This window comes from Ursus americanus, chromosome 16 (assembly GCF_024610735.1).
Source record: "Ursus americanus isolate L20-20 chromosome 16, mUrsAme1.1.p, whole genome shotgun sequence".
NCBI classification, from domain to species: domain Eukaryota; kingdom Metazoa; phylum Chordata; class Mammalia; order Carnivora; family Ursidae; genus Ursus; species Ursus americanus.
The window spans coordinates 5,041,453-5,057,778 of record NC_142142.1 but is presented as its reverse complement, the minus strand read 5'-3'; the positions used below and the strand labels follow the sequence as shown (position 1 = coordinate 5,057,778).

The 16,326-nt window shown below is 43.9% G+C and overlaps 1 protein-coding gene across 1 annotated transcript; it reads right to left on the bottom strand.

The window, feature by feature from the left end:
• Positions 1 to 7,044: 7,044 nt before the first annotated feature.
• Positions 7,045 to 7,989, bottom strand: LOC123803723 (olfactory receptor 51I1). Its single transcript, XM_045815379.2, has one exon. The coding sequence runs from the start codon at positions 7,987 to 7,989 to the stop codon at positions 7,045 to 7,047; it is 945 nt and encodes a 314-aa protein (XP_045671335.2).
• Between the last annotated feature and the right edge of the window lie 8,337 nt (positions 7,990 to 16,326).

The window sequence follows — 16,326 nt, the reverse complement described above, 5'->3', positions numbered from 1 at the left end:
CTTAAAATTTTACATGTAAAGGAGATATTTGGAACTGTCCAATCTTATGAGAAACAGCATAGCTTAAAATTTGAGAGCAGAAACACTAGAATAAATCAGACTTGTCAAAATCCATACTCCGCCGATTACTAGACGTGTGATGTGGGCAACTTATTTATACTCTGATCCAAAGGGGATTTTGTTTGTTTGTTTGTTTTTGTTTTTTCCTTGTAATATGGAGATAATAGTACTACTTTTATTTGTGTATAAGAAATGGAAGCCACCTAAGGGAGAAGAATGGGGAAATGCTGGTGAAGTTGGTCTTCTTTATTTTCACATGCAGTGAAAAGGACAGAATGGCAGACACGCATTTTTTTTTTCCTGCCTTCAATGCAGACTTGGGGGCAGGTGGAAGAGACCAGGAGACCTTCTAAGGTGGCTCCTTTCAGAAGTCTATTGATTCAGTTGCCAATCAGACAGTCTTTCTAGGGTCCAATCTTGCACCTATTGATAGGATACCCCCCACAGCATCCTTATCAAACTGTCACCCACACTCAGCTTGAATACTCCCAGTGATGGGGAGCTCACTGCACCTAACGCTGCTATCTGGTTAGATGCACTGACTTCTAAAGTGCTTCCTTACATGGGGCTTAAATGTGCTTCCTCCACATTGTATATAATAGCTGCAGACACAGAGACACAATAATCTTTTTCAAGTTTCACCTGAATATTATTCTTCATGGTATCTGTTAATTGTTTGCAAAATACATCCTAACTTGCAAACATGTATTTACTTGTGTAATTGTTTGTGTAATGCCTATATCCCCTATTCCACCAAAGTAAAGACAGTATTGCCTTTTTTTCATTTTTTATCATTAGACACCCAGTGCTAGCACAGGGTCAGACACATAACAGAAGTTTAGTAAACACTTTAACTGGTTAAATAAATAATTGAATGGATACACTGTACCTGGAAATAAATTGTACCTGTCCAATCATAATAATCTGTAATCTTCCCTTCTTCAGATTACCTATGCTAAGTGCCTTTAGCTGCATAAAGTACCTGATTTTTCATTTCCTTACCACAAGTCCTCCTGTCAGAGTGTCTCGAGAATAAATCTAATATGGATCGACAGTGTCATGTGTAGCTTATAAAAAATTCATGGGTTTTAGTCTTTGTTAACAGAAGTACTTTATTCAGAAGATAATATGTCCTAACATATACATTTAGAGTTCCATACTTTTCCCCCTGCTTACATTTTCTTATCTTCTTTGATAATTTTCTTAATTCGTACTATCATTCATACTCAAAATTTTCATTTTATCTGCACCGTTTCCTAATACTATTTAAACAGAAATAATAACTTTCTTACCTCTGACTTTAAAATATTGTGTACAGATTTTTCCCATTTTGCTAGAATTACACTCATGCCTCTGTCCTTCCTGTCCTACTTTGAGCTCTTTTAGGGTCGGACTTTGCTTGTCCATTCTTACTTTCCTAGCACGTCATATAATTCTAACACATAGACATGCTTAAGAAATCATGAATTAATAAAAGCCTGAACACACTGCTCAGGACCATAACTGAAGTGCTTTCAGCTCTGGGTCCCACACTCTAGATCGGAAGTAAACCAGCTGGGTCACACTCAAAGGCAAGGGGATCAAGTCATTCAAAGAACATGGAAGGAACCCATTGTGTCTTGAGAAAAGGAGACAGAGAAGAGGTAGAAAGTGTGGGAGTGGGTATAAGAGGAGCTACGTGAGGTGGGGCTCACACGGAGACAGTCTTGAGCCCACATTAGGAAGATTTTTCTAAGAGTCAAAGCTGCACCATAGGGTGATAATCTTCTGGTCGGTGGAGATATTCAAGCAAAGACTGGATAATCCTTGATGGGAATACTGAAGGGTCAATTCCAGCACCTGCTGAATTGGGATTAAAGGCCCTTTCAACTCTTTCTGCCCTCTGGCCTGATGTCCAGCCTGCCAAGATCTCTCTCATTCCATGACACTGAGAATATCACGGCTGTGGATCTGCGTGGGGCCCAAGAGAGGCCAGCTCTCAACCCCTGCCATGTGATCATGTGTCTTTCTCTAAACCACTTTCCAGCACCCTTTCTCAAAGTGTGTGGGAGGACATAGGAGCATTTGAATAAATATTATTCTATTTGTAGGAAACCTCCATGAAAATAAGATCTGGGGATATATTTTTTTTAAACCTCTCCATCACAGGCCAAACAAATTGCTGTGAATACACAGCCCATACATAGCTTGACAGAGACTCACTCAAAGATTCAGAGCCATGAGAGAGACCAGGAGACCCTCAGAGGCACAGATGGAATCGTAGACCGAAACGTATTCTTGCACGCATAGCTTGGAGACGCAGACTCAGACTCACCTGAGAGAGTTCTGTGAAATGGCAGTGAGATTGAAAGAGCATAGGTCAGAGCTCACGAGGGCATGAAAACAAGCCTTAGGCAGGCACAAGCCAAGAGACGAGGCGGACTCCGTATGTCTCTGAGTGAGAGTCTCCAGAGACCAAGTCCCTGGGGCCCTGGTGTGCCTGCGGGTGATGCTGAGCTGGTGATGGGAAAAGGAGGGGGATTAGGTCTCACCTTGGGAACAGAAAGAAAAGAAAAACACATCTCCTAAATATACTTCCCTCTCTCCACACAGAAAATAAGAATCCTAACTCCTTCCCTGTGATGAAGAGGATGAAGTCAAACTCCCCCAAGCTCCACGGCAACATCCCCTTGGCCCCCATTATCCAGTCTTGAAACTGGAACTCTCAGCCCAGAACCAGGAGTCTACATCCTCAAATTCTGGGCTTAAAACCTATATCTCAGACAGAACCTAAAACTTAGACCCCAGTGGGCAAACACCAGGACTGAGAGCTCAAGGGAGCTTGGAGCCCAGGATCTAACCAATAAGGTATATGACTATAGCTTCCTTCGCCCACTCATCATAGCTGTTCCCTACTCACTTCTCACTCCCATCCCTTGCACTCAACCCCTCACCAAGCTCTGGGGTCTCCTCCAGGAGAGACATCCCAGGTGAAAGACTGTGGGGTTCAAAGTCACAGAGATGTAGGTTTGAGTCCTAGTTTTACCATCTACCACCTGCATGAGGTCAAGAGATTAGCATTTCTTCAACTCGGGATCTAATTCATAAGAAGGCTAACACCTATCTATAGGGGTAGATGTTCAAATGAAAAGAAGAAAGTGACAGTTTTTAACGTGATTGTACCTCACATGATAATTATCCTTATCATAAGTACTGCTGGAGTCCCCAGTTTCAGATTCCCCTAACAAATTCTTTTCCAAATATCTAGACTTCCCATTAAGTATTCCAGTTGACCTCACCTTGTTTCAGTTTCAAATAGGGTAAAGATATATTTAAAGAAGGCATAGCAGGAGAGCTCTCTCCCCTTTGCTAATCAAGGGGTGGGATACATGGGGAAAGCCAACAGATGATGGATATAGAGACAATGTCCCCCTCCTCATGAAGAACTTTGAAGTACCTCAGAGAGGCAGTTTAAGAGCACTTTCTGCTTTCCACTACTGTAGAATTGGTTGAGTCAGATGAATAAGTTGGGAACCCCGAAATGGAATTCAAGGGAATGCAGATGACAACCCTGTGAATAAGGTCAGAGATTCACTGGGGTGGGGGGAGACTTAAAAAATGCAGATTGGGCATAAGCCCCATGAGGAGGGGTGAGACTTTGAGAAGTCATAGGGCCAAGTGACTCGAGCCATGTCATTAGAGACAACATGATGGGGAACAGGCATCAGGTCAGATCTGATTGATTAATTCATTTATTTAATTAGTCGTTTGGTTGTTCATTGAATTGACAGGTACTGGGCATAGCACACACTGTGCTAGGTGCAGGATTTTAGGTGTGACTGCCATTATCTCTTTTTTTTGACTTTTGAAAAGTCCTTTTTTAAGATTCAGGTTCTGTTTCCGTTAATTGACAGGAAAAGTCAACAGAAATCCTAAGTACTGGTTTGGAGTGAAAATACTGAACATAACATCTGTACAAATCCCCACAAAAGGGACTTTTATAAGTGTTAAAGGTTATCTCTGGGGATATTATGAAACACTTTCCCCCAGAAAGCTTGAATAGAGAAATAAATGCACCCTGTGGAGTACAAGTAGGATTTTCCATAATAGAGCAAAGCAAAGATGGGCCCAATGCCGGTGCACGTTTGGTGTAGAAGCCTATAACCAGATTAGGAATAGCCCTTCTAAAAAAAGAAATATAATCTTTAGAAAGAAGTTCATAGCCTTTGTAGAAAAGAGAGAGAAGCCTCGGAGAGGTGTTGGTCAAGGGACTGGTATGCATTGAAATCCCATTGACAACTGGCAAGGTCCCACATCCCACCGTGACAAACAACTGATTTTTTTCTCCCCTCTAATTGCCTAGAGGGCAGCCTTAAAATTAAAGCTTGCCTGAATTTTGGATTCCAGGTAGGCGGTGATGGCATGGGGTGAGAATTGGGGGGTAAAGAAGGGAATCACATGATTGGACAGGGGCCTCAGAGTGACTGTGGAAGGGCTGGGGATTGTCCATCAAATCCTTCTGTGAAGCTACTGCCCTGTTCCCCCTGCACCACCTTGTGGAGGTAAGAGGCTGTAAATCTGCATTTCCCTTCACCTCGCAGCGCCATATGCCTCTGTCCTGCACTCAGTCTCCCCCAGCTTTAAAAACCACCCACAGGGCACCTGTGTGGCTCAGTCGCTTAAGCATCTGACTCTTGATTTTGGCTCAGGTCCTGACCTCAGGGTCATGAGACGGAGCCCCAGGTGGGACTCAGTGCTCAGCGCAGAGTTGGCTTATCCCTCTCCCTCCCCCTCTGCCCCTCCTCCTCTCTCTCTCTCTTTCTAAAATAAATAAATAAAATTTTGTCTGTGCACTATCCTCGGAGTAAGCTTCTGGGGAAGGGTGTCAGGAGAAAGGGAGGTGAGTCTGGCACTCCTTGAAAGCCAGGAGCCCTACAACTGGATCTCAGCCAAGCAGAACAATTGGAGCAGACCCTTGCTGGGGATTATTTAGGGACTTTTAATTTTGAGATACCATGAGTAAATACGCATATGCCCAAGTGCCCTCAGACACTGTGTGCCCACCCACAGTGTGATAACTTCTCTGCTACCTCTGATCGTGCGTTAATTCAAGGGGTGCCTGTGGGGAGAGTTTTCACAAGACAGAGCAGACTCACGTGAGCAAAGGCTGGAAATCGTTACAGTCCTCAAAACCCAGGGGACAGTGGTTCTTGCTTAAACGGGCGGAACGTTTGGGTTCTTTCTTCACTGAGTGCTTTTGTGGAGTCACGATATACCGGATCTTCAACTAAGTTTACTGTTCTACAAGGACAGGTGAACGTCAGAACTCCAGTCTCCCAGATCGCCACCAGCACCAGTAGCTGATTTTATCCTTCATGGAATCACCTATGCCAAATTTCATGGAATAAGCTTCTCGAGGCTGTTTTGTTCTTCACCATGAAAACCTCACTGATATTCAGATTTACTCATGGCACAAGCTTGACTCTACTGAAAAGCATCTTTATCGGTGGGGTGTTAGGTGTGCAGAAAGCGTTAACATAGCAGGCCCGAGACAGCTTACGCTTAGAGCGGTCATCTTGCAAAGTGGCCCTCAGTTGGCATCTGGGAACCTAGATCTCTAGGGGGTTCCCACCACCCAAACTGTTAAGAGTGACTCACTAGGCTCAAACTGTTTATGCAGACGATGTGATTTATGCTGAGCCACTGCTTTCCTCCTGGAGGGCTGCAATTTTGGTATTGCCAATAGAAATTGCCTACCTGACTAGCCCCCGATAAAAACCTTGCTAAGTCTTTAAAGAAAAAAATAATGAATAAATAAATAAAATCTTAAAAAAGAGAGAGAACCACCCACAATCTTCTCAAGATCATGCTTCCTAAGTTTCTCAATATGAAAACTCCCCTTTGTCTAAACAAAGCTATTTACAATTCTTCTGAATATTCTAGGCCAATATTCTGAGTTAAAGCTTCTCAAGCTTTGAGAATTATATCAGAATTACTTGGAGGACTTATTAAAACACAGATTGTTAGACCTCACCTCCCAGAGTTTCTGGTTTAGGAGATCTGAGGGAGGGCCTGAGAATCTGCACACTTAACAAATTCCCAAACTTTGCTGGTGATGCTGGTCTGGGAATCACACTTTGAGAATCACTTTTCCAGACTGCTCTAACTCATGAGTCTTGTTGTTTTTGTTACACATCACATGGGCCTTACCTTAGTGGTGCTTGAAGAGTAGCACTGGGATTCTCAAGCTTTAATCACCCACAGGTCTTACTAAATACAATTTGAATTCAGGAGGTCTTGTGTGAGGTCTAAGGTTCTGTTTCTCTAACAGGCCACCAGATATACCAGTGCTGCTGTTCATTGGGCCACAGTTGCAACAGTAAGGCTCTAGCCTTCCTTTGCCTAAAGATTTCTTCTCAGGCAGTTATTTATGCTAAGATCATCACCTTCTCTTCTTCCTACCACTCCGTACCAAGTACCCTAACCCCTCTCATCCTTCACAAACTACTTTATACACACACATACACACACACACACACACACAGTCTTATCCTGATCTCCGAAAACCAAATAGGTCTTTTCCGCACGAAGCACCAAGCCTTCACAGAATTTTGTGTCTAATGTTTATCATTTCCCTCACTCTGAGTCGTGGTAGGATTATGTGTGCTCAGCCTGTTTGCTCGGTAAAATTTTCATTGTTTCCATATATGTCACACATTTTTCGGGCATCTGTTACTCATTTTTATGTTTTTTCCTTGATAGGTCTATCTCTTACTTAACAATATGCTTTGTTCACCATTAGAACGTTCTTAGTGACCAGCACAAGTTCTTTTAGATGGTAAAAGTTCAATATAAGTTTATGACATTTCATTGAGTTACATGTTCTCTTATTAGTTCCATATTCACAGCTCAAGATTTTTGTTCCCCGCCCCGTGCTTTAGCATTCCTAAAGCTGGCAAGCCAGCCCCAGTCTTTTCTCCGTGGGACTTCTCTCAGTGGCCTTCCTCAGCTCTGGGATTTATGAAGGATTTTGAAGATCCCTCTGCGTATCTCCTTTGTCTTCACACTGTAGATGATGGGGTTGAGCATGGGGGGTACAAACAGGTAGACATTGGACATCATGACATGAACAACAGGTGGGGCACTTTTCCAGAAGCGATGGATCATAGAGACAGCAATAATGGGCACATAAAAAGCCAGCACTGCACAGATGTGTGACATGCAGGTGTTGAGTGCCTTGAGCCGCTGCTCCTGCGATGCGATGGCCAGCACGGCTCTCAGGATCAATGCATAGGAAAGCAGGATGAACACCGAGTCAATGCCATAGGTGAAAATGACGACAAAGAGCCCGTAGATGTTGTTAACACGGATGTCTCCACGTGCCACTTTCATGAGATCTGGATGGAGGCAGTATGAATGATGCAAAATCCTGCCTTTGCAGAAGGGCAGTCGTTTTACCAGAAAGGGGAAAGGGAAGAGAGTGATGAAACTCTTGGCAAGGATGCCCAGGCCCATAGCCAAGATGCGGCTGTTGGTGAGCACAGCGGCATAGCGTAGTGGGTCACAAATAGCCACAAAACGATCAAAGCTCATGGCCAGCAGTATGCCTGATTCCATGAAAGAGAACGTATGGATGAAGAACATCTGAACCAAGCAGGCATCGAAGCCAACATGGCGGTGGTTGAAGCAGAAAGTAGCAAGCACAGTGGGAAGTGTAGAGAAGGACACTCCCAGATCGTTGAGAGAGAGCATAGAGAGGAAGTAGTACATGGGCTGGTGCAGAGCAGGCTCCCGAACCACCAGAGCGAGGATGCTGAGGTTGCCTGTGATGGAAATCAGGTAGAGGATGCAGAAAACCAGGGCAACCCAGGCATGGCCTGCCTGCATCCCCGGAATGCCTGTCAGCTGGAGTGTGGCTGGCTGGAAGGGGGTATCATTGAGGCTCAACATGGCAGGCAGGTGGGAGAATACAGATGGGGGGGGTGAGCCCCAGAGGGTGTGTTGGGGGAGTTCTTCACTTTCTTTCAGACATCCTGTCTCCAACACAAAAGGTTAGAGATTGAGTGTTTGTCTATGTTCCTGCTTCTCTCATTAAACTATGAGCTCTCTGAGGATAGTAACTGGGTTCTACTCATTCCGGTATCACCGGTGCCCAGTACCCTGTCTGGTCCATGGTGGAAACTCCATGAAGGGTGATGATCAGGTGAGTGCCCACGATGTGGCAAGGCAACAAGGCCAGAGACAACATGAATGAGGCCCCCTAATCTTCCCCCTAAAGTGCATCATCCCCTTGCTTCCCCTATCTCACCCCAGAAGCCATCTCCTGGAAAACTGGGACAGACAGAAATTAAGATAAACAGGGAAAAGGAAACACCACCCATGCCGTTGGGAACCCTTTGGTTGATGGTGCAGGTGAAAATTCTACCCTGTGAACTTAGAGCTTCAATAACCTTTACCGAGATTTCTCCTCAGACTCCCCGTCCCATGGCTGCCCCTGGATGTGTCATCACCAACAGTTCCACCTCTGAAATCTTACATTCCTTTATTTTTTAGTTTATTACAACAGCCTCCGACCTTCCACCTCTCCTACCTTCTCATGCCCACATACTGCTCTCAGCATCTCAAGAACTCTCCCATATTATCCTGGCCTGTCTATGAGCTCCCCCTCAATTTTTCTCCGACCCACTCTCCCACTGGGACTGGTACCCTCATCTTTTCTTTGTTTCTCTTTCACATTCATACAGGAAACCCAACCTTTGATAGTTTCTATAGCCAAACTTCTGGGTGTACAGCTGGATAAAACCAAAGCAGCAAGTGTTTTACTGGAACAGAGACACGCCGACAGTCATTTTACCACTAGCTAAGTTTTAAACTCACATCTTTATCTGTTCTTACCCACTGGTTTCTGAGAAAGAGATGTCACCCCTCGTCACCCCCCCCCACCTCCAGAATTCCATTTCTTGCTATCTCTTGCAGAAACCTCTTCCGTTAGTCTCTTGTACTGCATGTCCAGCCTCTCCTTTTCTGTCTCTTTCCCTTCAGGCAATAAGCATGTACAAGACCAGACAGATCGTCATCAAGACACAACCTTCCCTCTCTTGCTGCCTCTCTATTACCTTCCTTAATTCTTAGTCAAACTTCTTGAAACACTGTCTCTCTAGATACCATGGAAAGGGGGCTTGTTTATATGTCTGCTTTTCCAGTTCCTTTCTGAGATCCTGAAAGTCAGGGTTTCAAACTTATTGACCTTACCTTCTATCACTGTTCAATTTATGGTATTGTGGTTTCCACACTTCCCCCTCCCAACCAAAACGACTTTCTCTACCCTCACCTCTATGCTCACCAGTGACCTCTTTGCCGCTAAACTGGATGGAGACATTGTCTGTCTTCATCCATGTAAGCTCTCCATCAGAGTTAATATTGTTGGCAACTCGGTTTCCCCCGACGTGGCATCTCTTTCTGTGGCTTTGTTACTGACTCCTCTTCCTTTGTCTTTCTCCTTAAGCAGTGTCAGTCTAACACCAGGAAAAGTAAACACAATCAGAATGGTGCAGATTGAGAAAACCATACCATAAAGGATTTCCTCTCAGCCTTGGGGCGCCTGGGTGGCGGCCAGTAAACCATCCGACTCTTGGTTTCAGCTCAGGTCACGATCCCAGGGTTGTGAGATCGAGCCCAGCATAGGGCTCCATTCTGACCATGGAGTCTGCTTTGAATTCTTTCTTCCTCTCCCTCTGCCCCTCCGGTTCACGCTCTCTCTCTCTCTCTCAAATAAATAAATAAATCTTTAAAAATAAAAAAGACTTCTTCTCAACCTTAATTCAAAATATCTCTGTAACTATTTTCATAGTACTTGATATCTCAAAGTTAAAGCTCCATTCTGTAGAGAATAGAGTGGTGGTTGCCAGAGGCTGGGGGGGGGGGTGAGGGAAATGAGGAGATGTTAGTCAGTGGGTACAGGCTTCCAGCTCTAAGATGAATAAATTCTGTAATTCTAAAAACAGAAGGGTGATTATAAATCACAATGCTATAATATATACTGGAAAGTCATCAACAAAGTAGATCGTAAATGTTATCACCTCACACACACACAAAATGGAAATTATGTGAGGGAATGGAGGTGTTAACTAATCTTACTGTGGTGCTATTTTGTAATATATGTGCATCAAATCATCACATTGTATACCCTAAACTGACATATACTATAGGTCAATAATATCACAATAAAACTAGGAAAATCTATATTTAAAATTTAAATATAAAATAAAGTTCCTCTTTGGAATTTAAGCATAATGACTCCCCTATGTCCTTATAACGACTCTTTATTCCTTTGACTTTCTAGAAATGCCATCTTTTTCCCAATCCTCTTAGTAAACACAGTGAAATTAGATGATGCCCAGAGACTGGAGAACACCCGGATGTTAGTAAAATCCTGGAAGTATGTGGGCCGCGAGAAGGAATTGTCTGTTCTGTTGTTTTCTCTCATCCAAACGAGACTCCAAATGAACCCTTGAACAGGTGGGATTTCTTCCCCCTCCCCCTCCCCCCCCAAATGTCTTTCTCCCAACCCAGGTTTAAAGACAATGTCTCCAAGGAGTCTTCTCAAATCCAGCCTATCCAGATTTGTTTTTTCATCATCTTCCCTCAAAGATTATTTCCACATACTGAAGAAACAGAAAGACTCTTAAGAGAACCAACAGATACTAAGGTCTCTCTCACAAGATGGATATAACCCACTGTCCTTAAATCCTGGTATGCAAATTTAGGTAAACCAGAAGGTCATACTTTATCCACACTCCACAGTTTCATCCTCAGTCTAGAGAGCAACTCTGAAAACTTGTACCCCAATGAAAACATGCTGTGCCACCACCTAACAAACATTTCTCATTGTTTGGACCATAAGGGTATCAGTGAAGGATTCCTCCATGTGGCTAACCCAGGAAGAACAGTCAAGAAGATGGAGACGGATACAACAACGTGGCTCTTCCGCACAGGATGTGGATGAACAGGAACATACACATGGTCACACAAAGGTACCATTAAATGCACATGTTTATACTCCTGCATACACTTATGCACTCAGATATCCATAGGGACTATCGCACATCCCGCAGACAGAAACTATCATGCACTCCTTTGGTCACACACAACATTATCACAACCACAGAATTTAGGAAGACTCGTAGCTATAATATATTATACAATATATTTCAAGTATCTTCTCATATTTATACTCTCCAGAACACAGACTTACACACACACTCACACACACACACGCACACGCACACATATACACACAGTGCCACAAAGAATACATCAGCATTAATAAACCCATGGTTATATTCCCACCAATTATATTCCCATGACATAGTCAATACTAAAAATCTAGCTAAGATTGAATACCACACATGGCTGAATGACTTCAATTCGTTTGGTTCTGGTCTTTGTCTCCAGCTGCACACCCAACAGTTAGGTATACGAGACAATTCCAACTGCAGACACATGAAGGTCTGGAATACACTGAAGACAAATCTAGATCTGATGCATCTAGATCTCCTTAACTTTAAGGGTATATGGGTTGGTATCAGGGTTTTGGTGAAGATGAGACCTGGCATCAGAATCTGTGATCCTTGACTTTGCCGGCAAAGATTTGGCTCATGTTTGGAGGGGAAATATGAGGGGCAGAGTCTATCTGAAGTTGCAGTAAGAGCGGGCTCCTTCTAGATAAGGAGCCCACATGGGCAATCCGAAGGAAGGGCACTCACTGGGTGGTAGATGGCTCTTTTCCCTGCAGCTGGATGTACTGATCTGTGAGTCCAGCAGGAAAAGCAGCATCAACTCACTCTCCTACGACTCATATATTTATGATGACCCTAGAATCCCAGGGCTCGTTTGTTTGTGGTGTGAGGAGGGAAAGTGGAGATAATAGAGAAGGTGGTATCAATGAGTAGTGAGTTGGGCCATATGAGAATTGCTCCCAGGAGAATCCTGTTCTTGGCCTCATCATCCCTGATGTCATCATCCATATCCATTACTATGGTAATCTGTCCTTGATCAGGGGATAGAAACACATGTATGCACACAAGCGTGCCCAGTCCCAGACATTCTGAGACTCCCATAACCAAAGCACTAGTCATATTCAGCCATTTATTTACTAACATTCACGCTGCCTCTTTTCAATCCAAACACAAACAGATAAACACAAATATGCTCAATTGCCCAATTCTCTAGTCACCAAGCACATATCTTGACACCCCAAACACACACCAGAATCTCTGTATTCTTACATTAATTATAGAACTCATGTAGATTATAGACATAATCTCAGAAATCATTGGACACTCATATGCATCCTTGAAGAAACAATATAGTTCAAATATATTCCTATGATCACATACCCAAAAGTATACATTTCAAACATATCCACCTTCTCGTTAAGAGATCAACAACACATCTAATGACTTCCCGTCGCCACTTCTACTCACAGATTCACATATGGAGTTTAAATGCATTGAATATTTTTTGTACAAATGTATGTCAGCTTCCACAGCGTGCTTCTTATTTAAGCATTCCTTTGACTCCAACACTGTTGGAGCCTAAAAATTATAAACTTAGTTCAATTCAAATAAAACCAAGCAAAACATTTTTTTTAAAAACCCACATTTTTGAGCATTATTCCCCTGCAGGTGTTATTCTCAAAGCTGACGTTATACCGAGCAACTGTGCCTATTCTTGCAAAGAAGATAAATATTGAGAAACCGATCCATTCAACCATGCAAATATGCCTCAGAGACTACCTAGAAGTAGGTCATAAAAATATTTCACAAGAAAATCAATGCATTTATCAAAACTTATCGCTTGTAAGGTCTGTGCATTATATGTCTGAAAGAAATCAAAGAATACACAAAATATTAAACCTCAGTTAATGATAAGAATGCTGAACTATGCAGGGAGAAGTGCATTGATGCTGCAACTTACTTTGAAATGCATCAGTAAAATAAATGGACTGATGGATGATAGAGAAATGGCTACATAAGTAGATACACGATACAGCAAGCATAATAAAATACTGAGGATCTGTGGTAAGTAGACCAATCTTCACTGTAAAATTATTTCAGGTTTTCTGTGTGTTTGAAATTGTACATGATAAAATGTTCGGAATTTTTTTTAACTACCTGGGGGAGCAGCCCACTCTGTATGCCGGTCCTCATCAGAACTCATATAGAGGGGGGCACAGGAGACTCCCTTACACCTCAGCATCAGGCCCAACATCCCCATCCAATGCCTGACTCACTGGGGGGGCTTGGAAGTTCAGCCAGAGCCAAGGGTCAACGTAGCCCAGCTCTGGCCCACCTGGACCGTCCACCACCCAGCAACAACGAGAAAGCAATCAGAAGCCGGGTGTCCCACCATGGAGAAGGAAGGCGCCCCGAGCTGAGGACCTGATAAAACAAGGCGTCTCCAAGAAAGGGACTGCTCAACGTGCTTTCCATCCCCAGTCCCACCCGTTAGCTTTGACTCTGGCCCTGCCCCCTGGATGGTTTGCCTGATGGTGGCAAATAATATGAATAATAGAATAATAAAAGACACAGACCATTCTTTTGAAAGAACACACCACATTAAAAACCGCAGCGAAAATTCAAACTAAAGCAAAACCATCTCATATATCTTAAAACCCCCTTAAAACCAACTCTGATATCTCTTGCATAAACTTGGTACTTATATGTGTTATGGGATAAATTTATGTACTTAGATAATTGATATCTTTTCATATGGTTAAAGACAAGAATCCAATCTACAGCTGGAGCTTGTTTTGTCCCAAGGTCAGTCGTGTACGTTTAACAAGTCAACACTCCCTGCTATCCCTGTGCCCCAGCCTAGAGGTTCCTTCCCCAGACTGCTCTCTGCAGTGCAGACTACGGATCAAAGCAGAGCCATTTACAGCAAAGCGTTTCACTGCTTTCGTGGTAGAAATAAACAAGGCTATAAAGAACGAGTCGTGAGTTCCACTTGCGTGGGTAAGGCTTTAAGAATTCCAGCAGCTGTGTGTGCCAATCTTGAAGTAGTTACCTGAGAAATCTGGCTACCTGGCTTTGAGAGAAAAGATCTTACGAACAGAATTTCTACCCCTCAGAACACTAGATGTTCAACTACTCTCACCCTCCACGCATTGCAGCGAGTCGACCCCTTCCCCGGTGCTGGCTTGAGGATGGACGTCCACGAGAGATCACGGCTCTTACAGCGCTAGGGATACCCCCCTGCAGTGAAATGAGTGATGCTTCTATCCGGTCTGAAGAATAGGCCTGTTTACCCTCAGATCCACTACTCACCCTTCTGCAGCTGAATTCCTCCTACCATCCCATGAATCTCCCAGCCTCCTGCATGAGATGGGTTCAGGGGTCAGGAGCACCAGCAGACGGGGGGACTGTCACTCACTCCACTCTCCTGCCTGCAGCTAAGTACCTGGCAGGGCTCTGCATCTCTGCCGCTTCTAGAGGCAAGGTCACCTTGGCGGCAGCTCCAGCACCAACACCAGAGACTCTCTCGCCTGGGGGCTGCAGTCAGTGGTTTCCTGCTGCTGCAAATCTCCAGGTTTTATTCCCTTTTGCTGGTCAGTTTCTCAGCTCTTTTGAAACCTATGTAAACAATTCCCAGGATTAAACTCCTTGTTTTATTGCACTAGTTATTATGTTGCTGTCTGTTTCAGGCCCACTTTTTGTACTGCTCTTTGTAATACTGGGGCTAGGCCTCTGCAGACAGCATTTCTTCTTTGCCAGCCAGCTCCCGAAATCTGTAAATGAAGGCTTGGGGAAGCAGGGGTGGGAAGAGAGATTTGCATTCTGTCTCTGTCATGCAAAGTCCAGCCAAACCCCTGTACCCAAGAACCAGAAGGGTTAATTTCATAAGATTATTTGTGCAATTTTGCAGGTTTCCACATTTCCAGAACCCGTTTTACCATGACCTATGAAAGATCTCAGAACAAGCCAGGGAGGTCCCCCCCCCCTCACTGCCCCGTCCCAGAGGAGTGGGTCCCAGGCACAATGGTCTCTTGTCTAAACTCTTGAGACCCCAGCACCACCTAAATAGCACCCAGTCTCCAAAGTCAGAATTTCAACTCTGGGGCATCTCTTCCAATCTGGTCAGAATTAACACTCCCATCCCCTCCTTTTGTTGCCCAGACATAGGGTTGGAAGTGACTTTTGGAATTTATACCTTCACATGTCCTTTTTGTCTTGTGGGTTCTCTAATATTTGGGCAACAATTTTTTACATTATTTTTCTCCATTTAAGGAACTGATGTGGTTATATTCTGATGGTATTGTCTCTGGACCCTGGTTTTTGTCTCCCAGGTTAGACTGTGGCTAATACTTACGAATTCAATACCGTATACAACATTCCAAGCCCTATGTCAGGGCCTGGAGACACATGCTGGTTGGGAGCACTGGAATCCTCCTCTGGGAGGATTTACGGTCTAGTCGGAAATAGAACAAGTGAATCCATTGCAGTCTGGGTGAAAAGACAGGTAGGGAGAAGGTAAGGCATGGTGTGGGAGTACCCAAGCACACACTCTACCTATAATGAGAAAAAATTGAACAGGGGCATCTGGGTGGCACAGTCTTTGGGCATCTGCTTTTGGCTCAGGGCGTGATCCCAGCGTTCTGGGATCGAGCCCCACATCAGGCTTCTCCGCTAGGAGCCTGCTTCTTCCTCTCCCACTCCCCCTGCTTGTGTTCCCTCTCTCGCTGGCTGTCTCCCTCTGTCAAATAAATAAATAAAAATCTTTAAAAAAAAAAAACAAACTAAACAGGACAGACACTGGAATTTCACAAATGCTTAAGCAAGAAACATTCAAAATACTTTCATCAAACAACAGGAATCATGAGTTCATTCATTCAACACATGCTTATAGACTGCCTACTGGGGTGTTACCATATTTTAAATAAGATAGACCAACTGTGTTATAAGATAATTTCAAAGCATGAAAGTGGGATGAAGAAAATAAAATTGGAGCTAGAAATATATGATTGATATGCTCGGGCTTTCTACCATGCTTTGCATAGCCCAGCGTTGAATCAAACTCTACATGTATCGATGGAATACACAGAGGGCGCTTCAAGCCAGTCAGGCAGTGTAGAAGCAGGGTGTTGTTTCACTATGCTTTGTTGTCCTTGGCAGTGTGACCAGGAAGGAGGGGCACCATAAGTTACAGCATTGGGTTTGCTCACATGGAGCAGGAGGAAGTGCTTCCGGCCCAGCTGTTGCTGAAGAAGAAGGTCAGGAGGGAGAA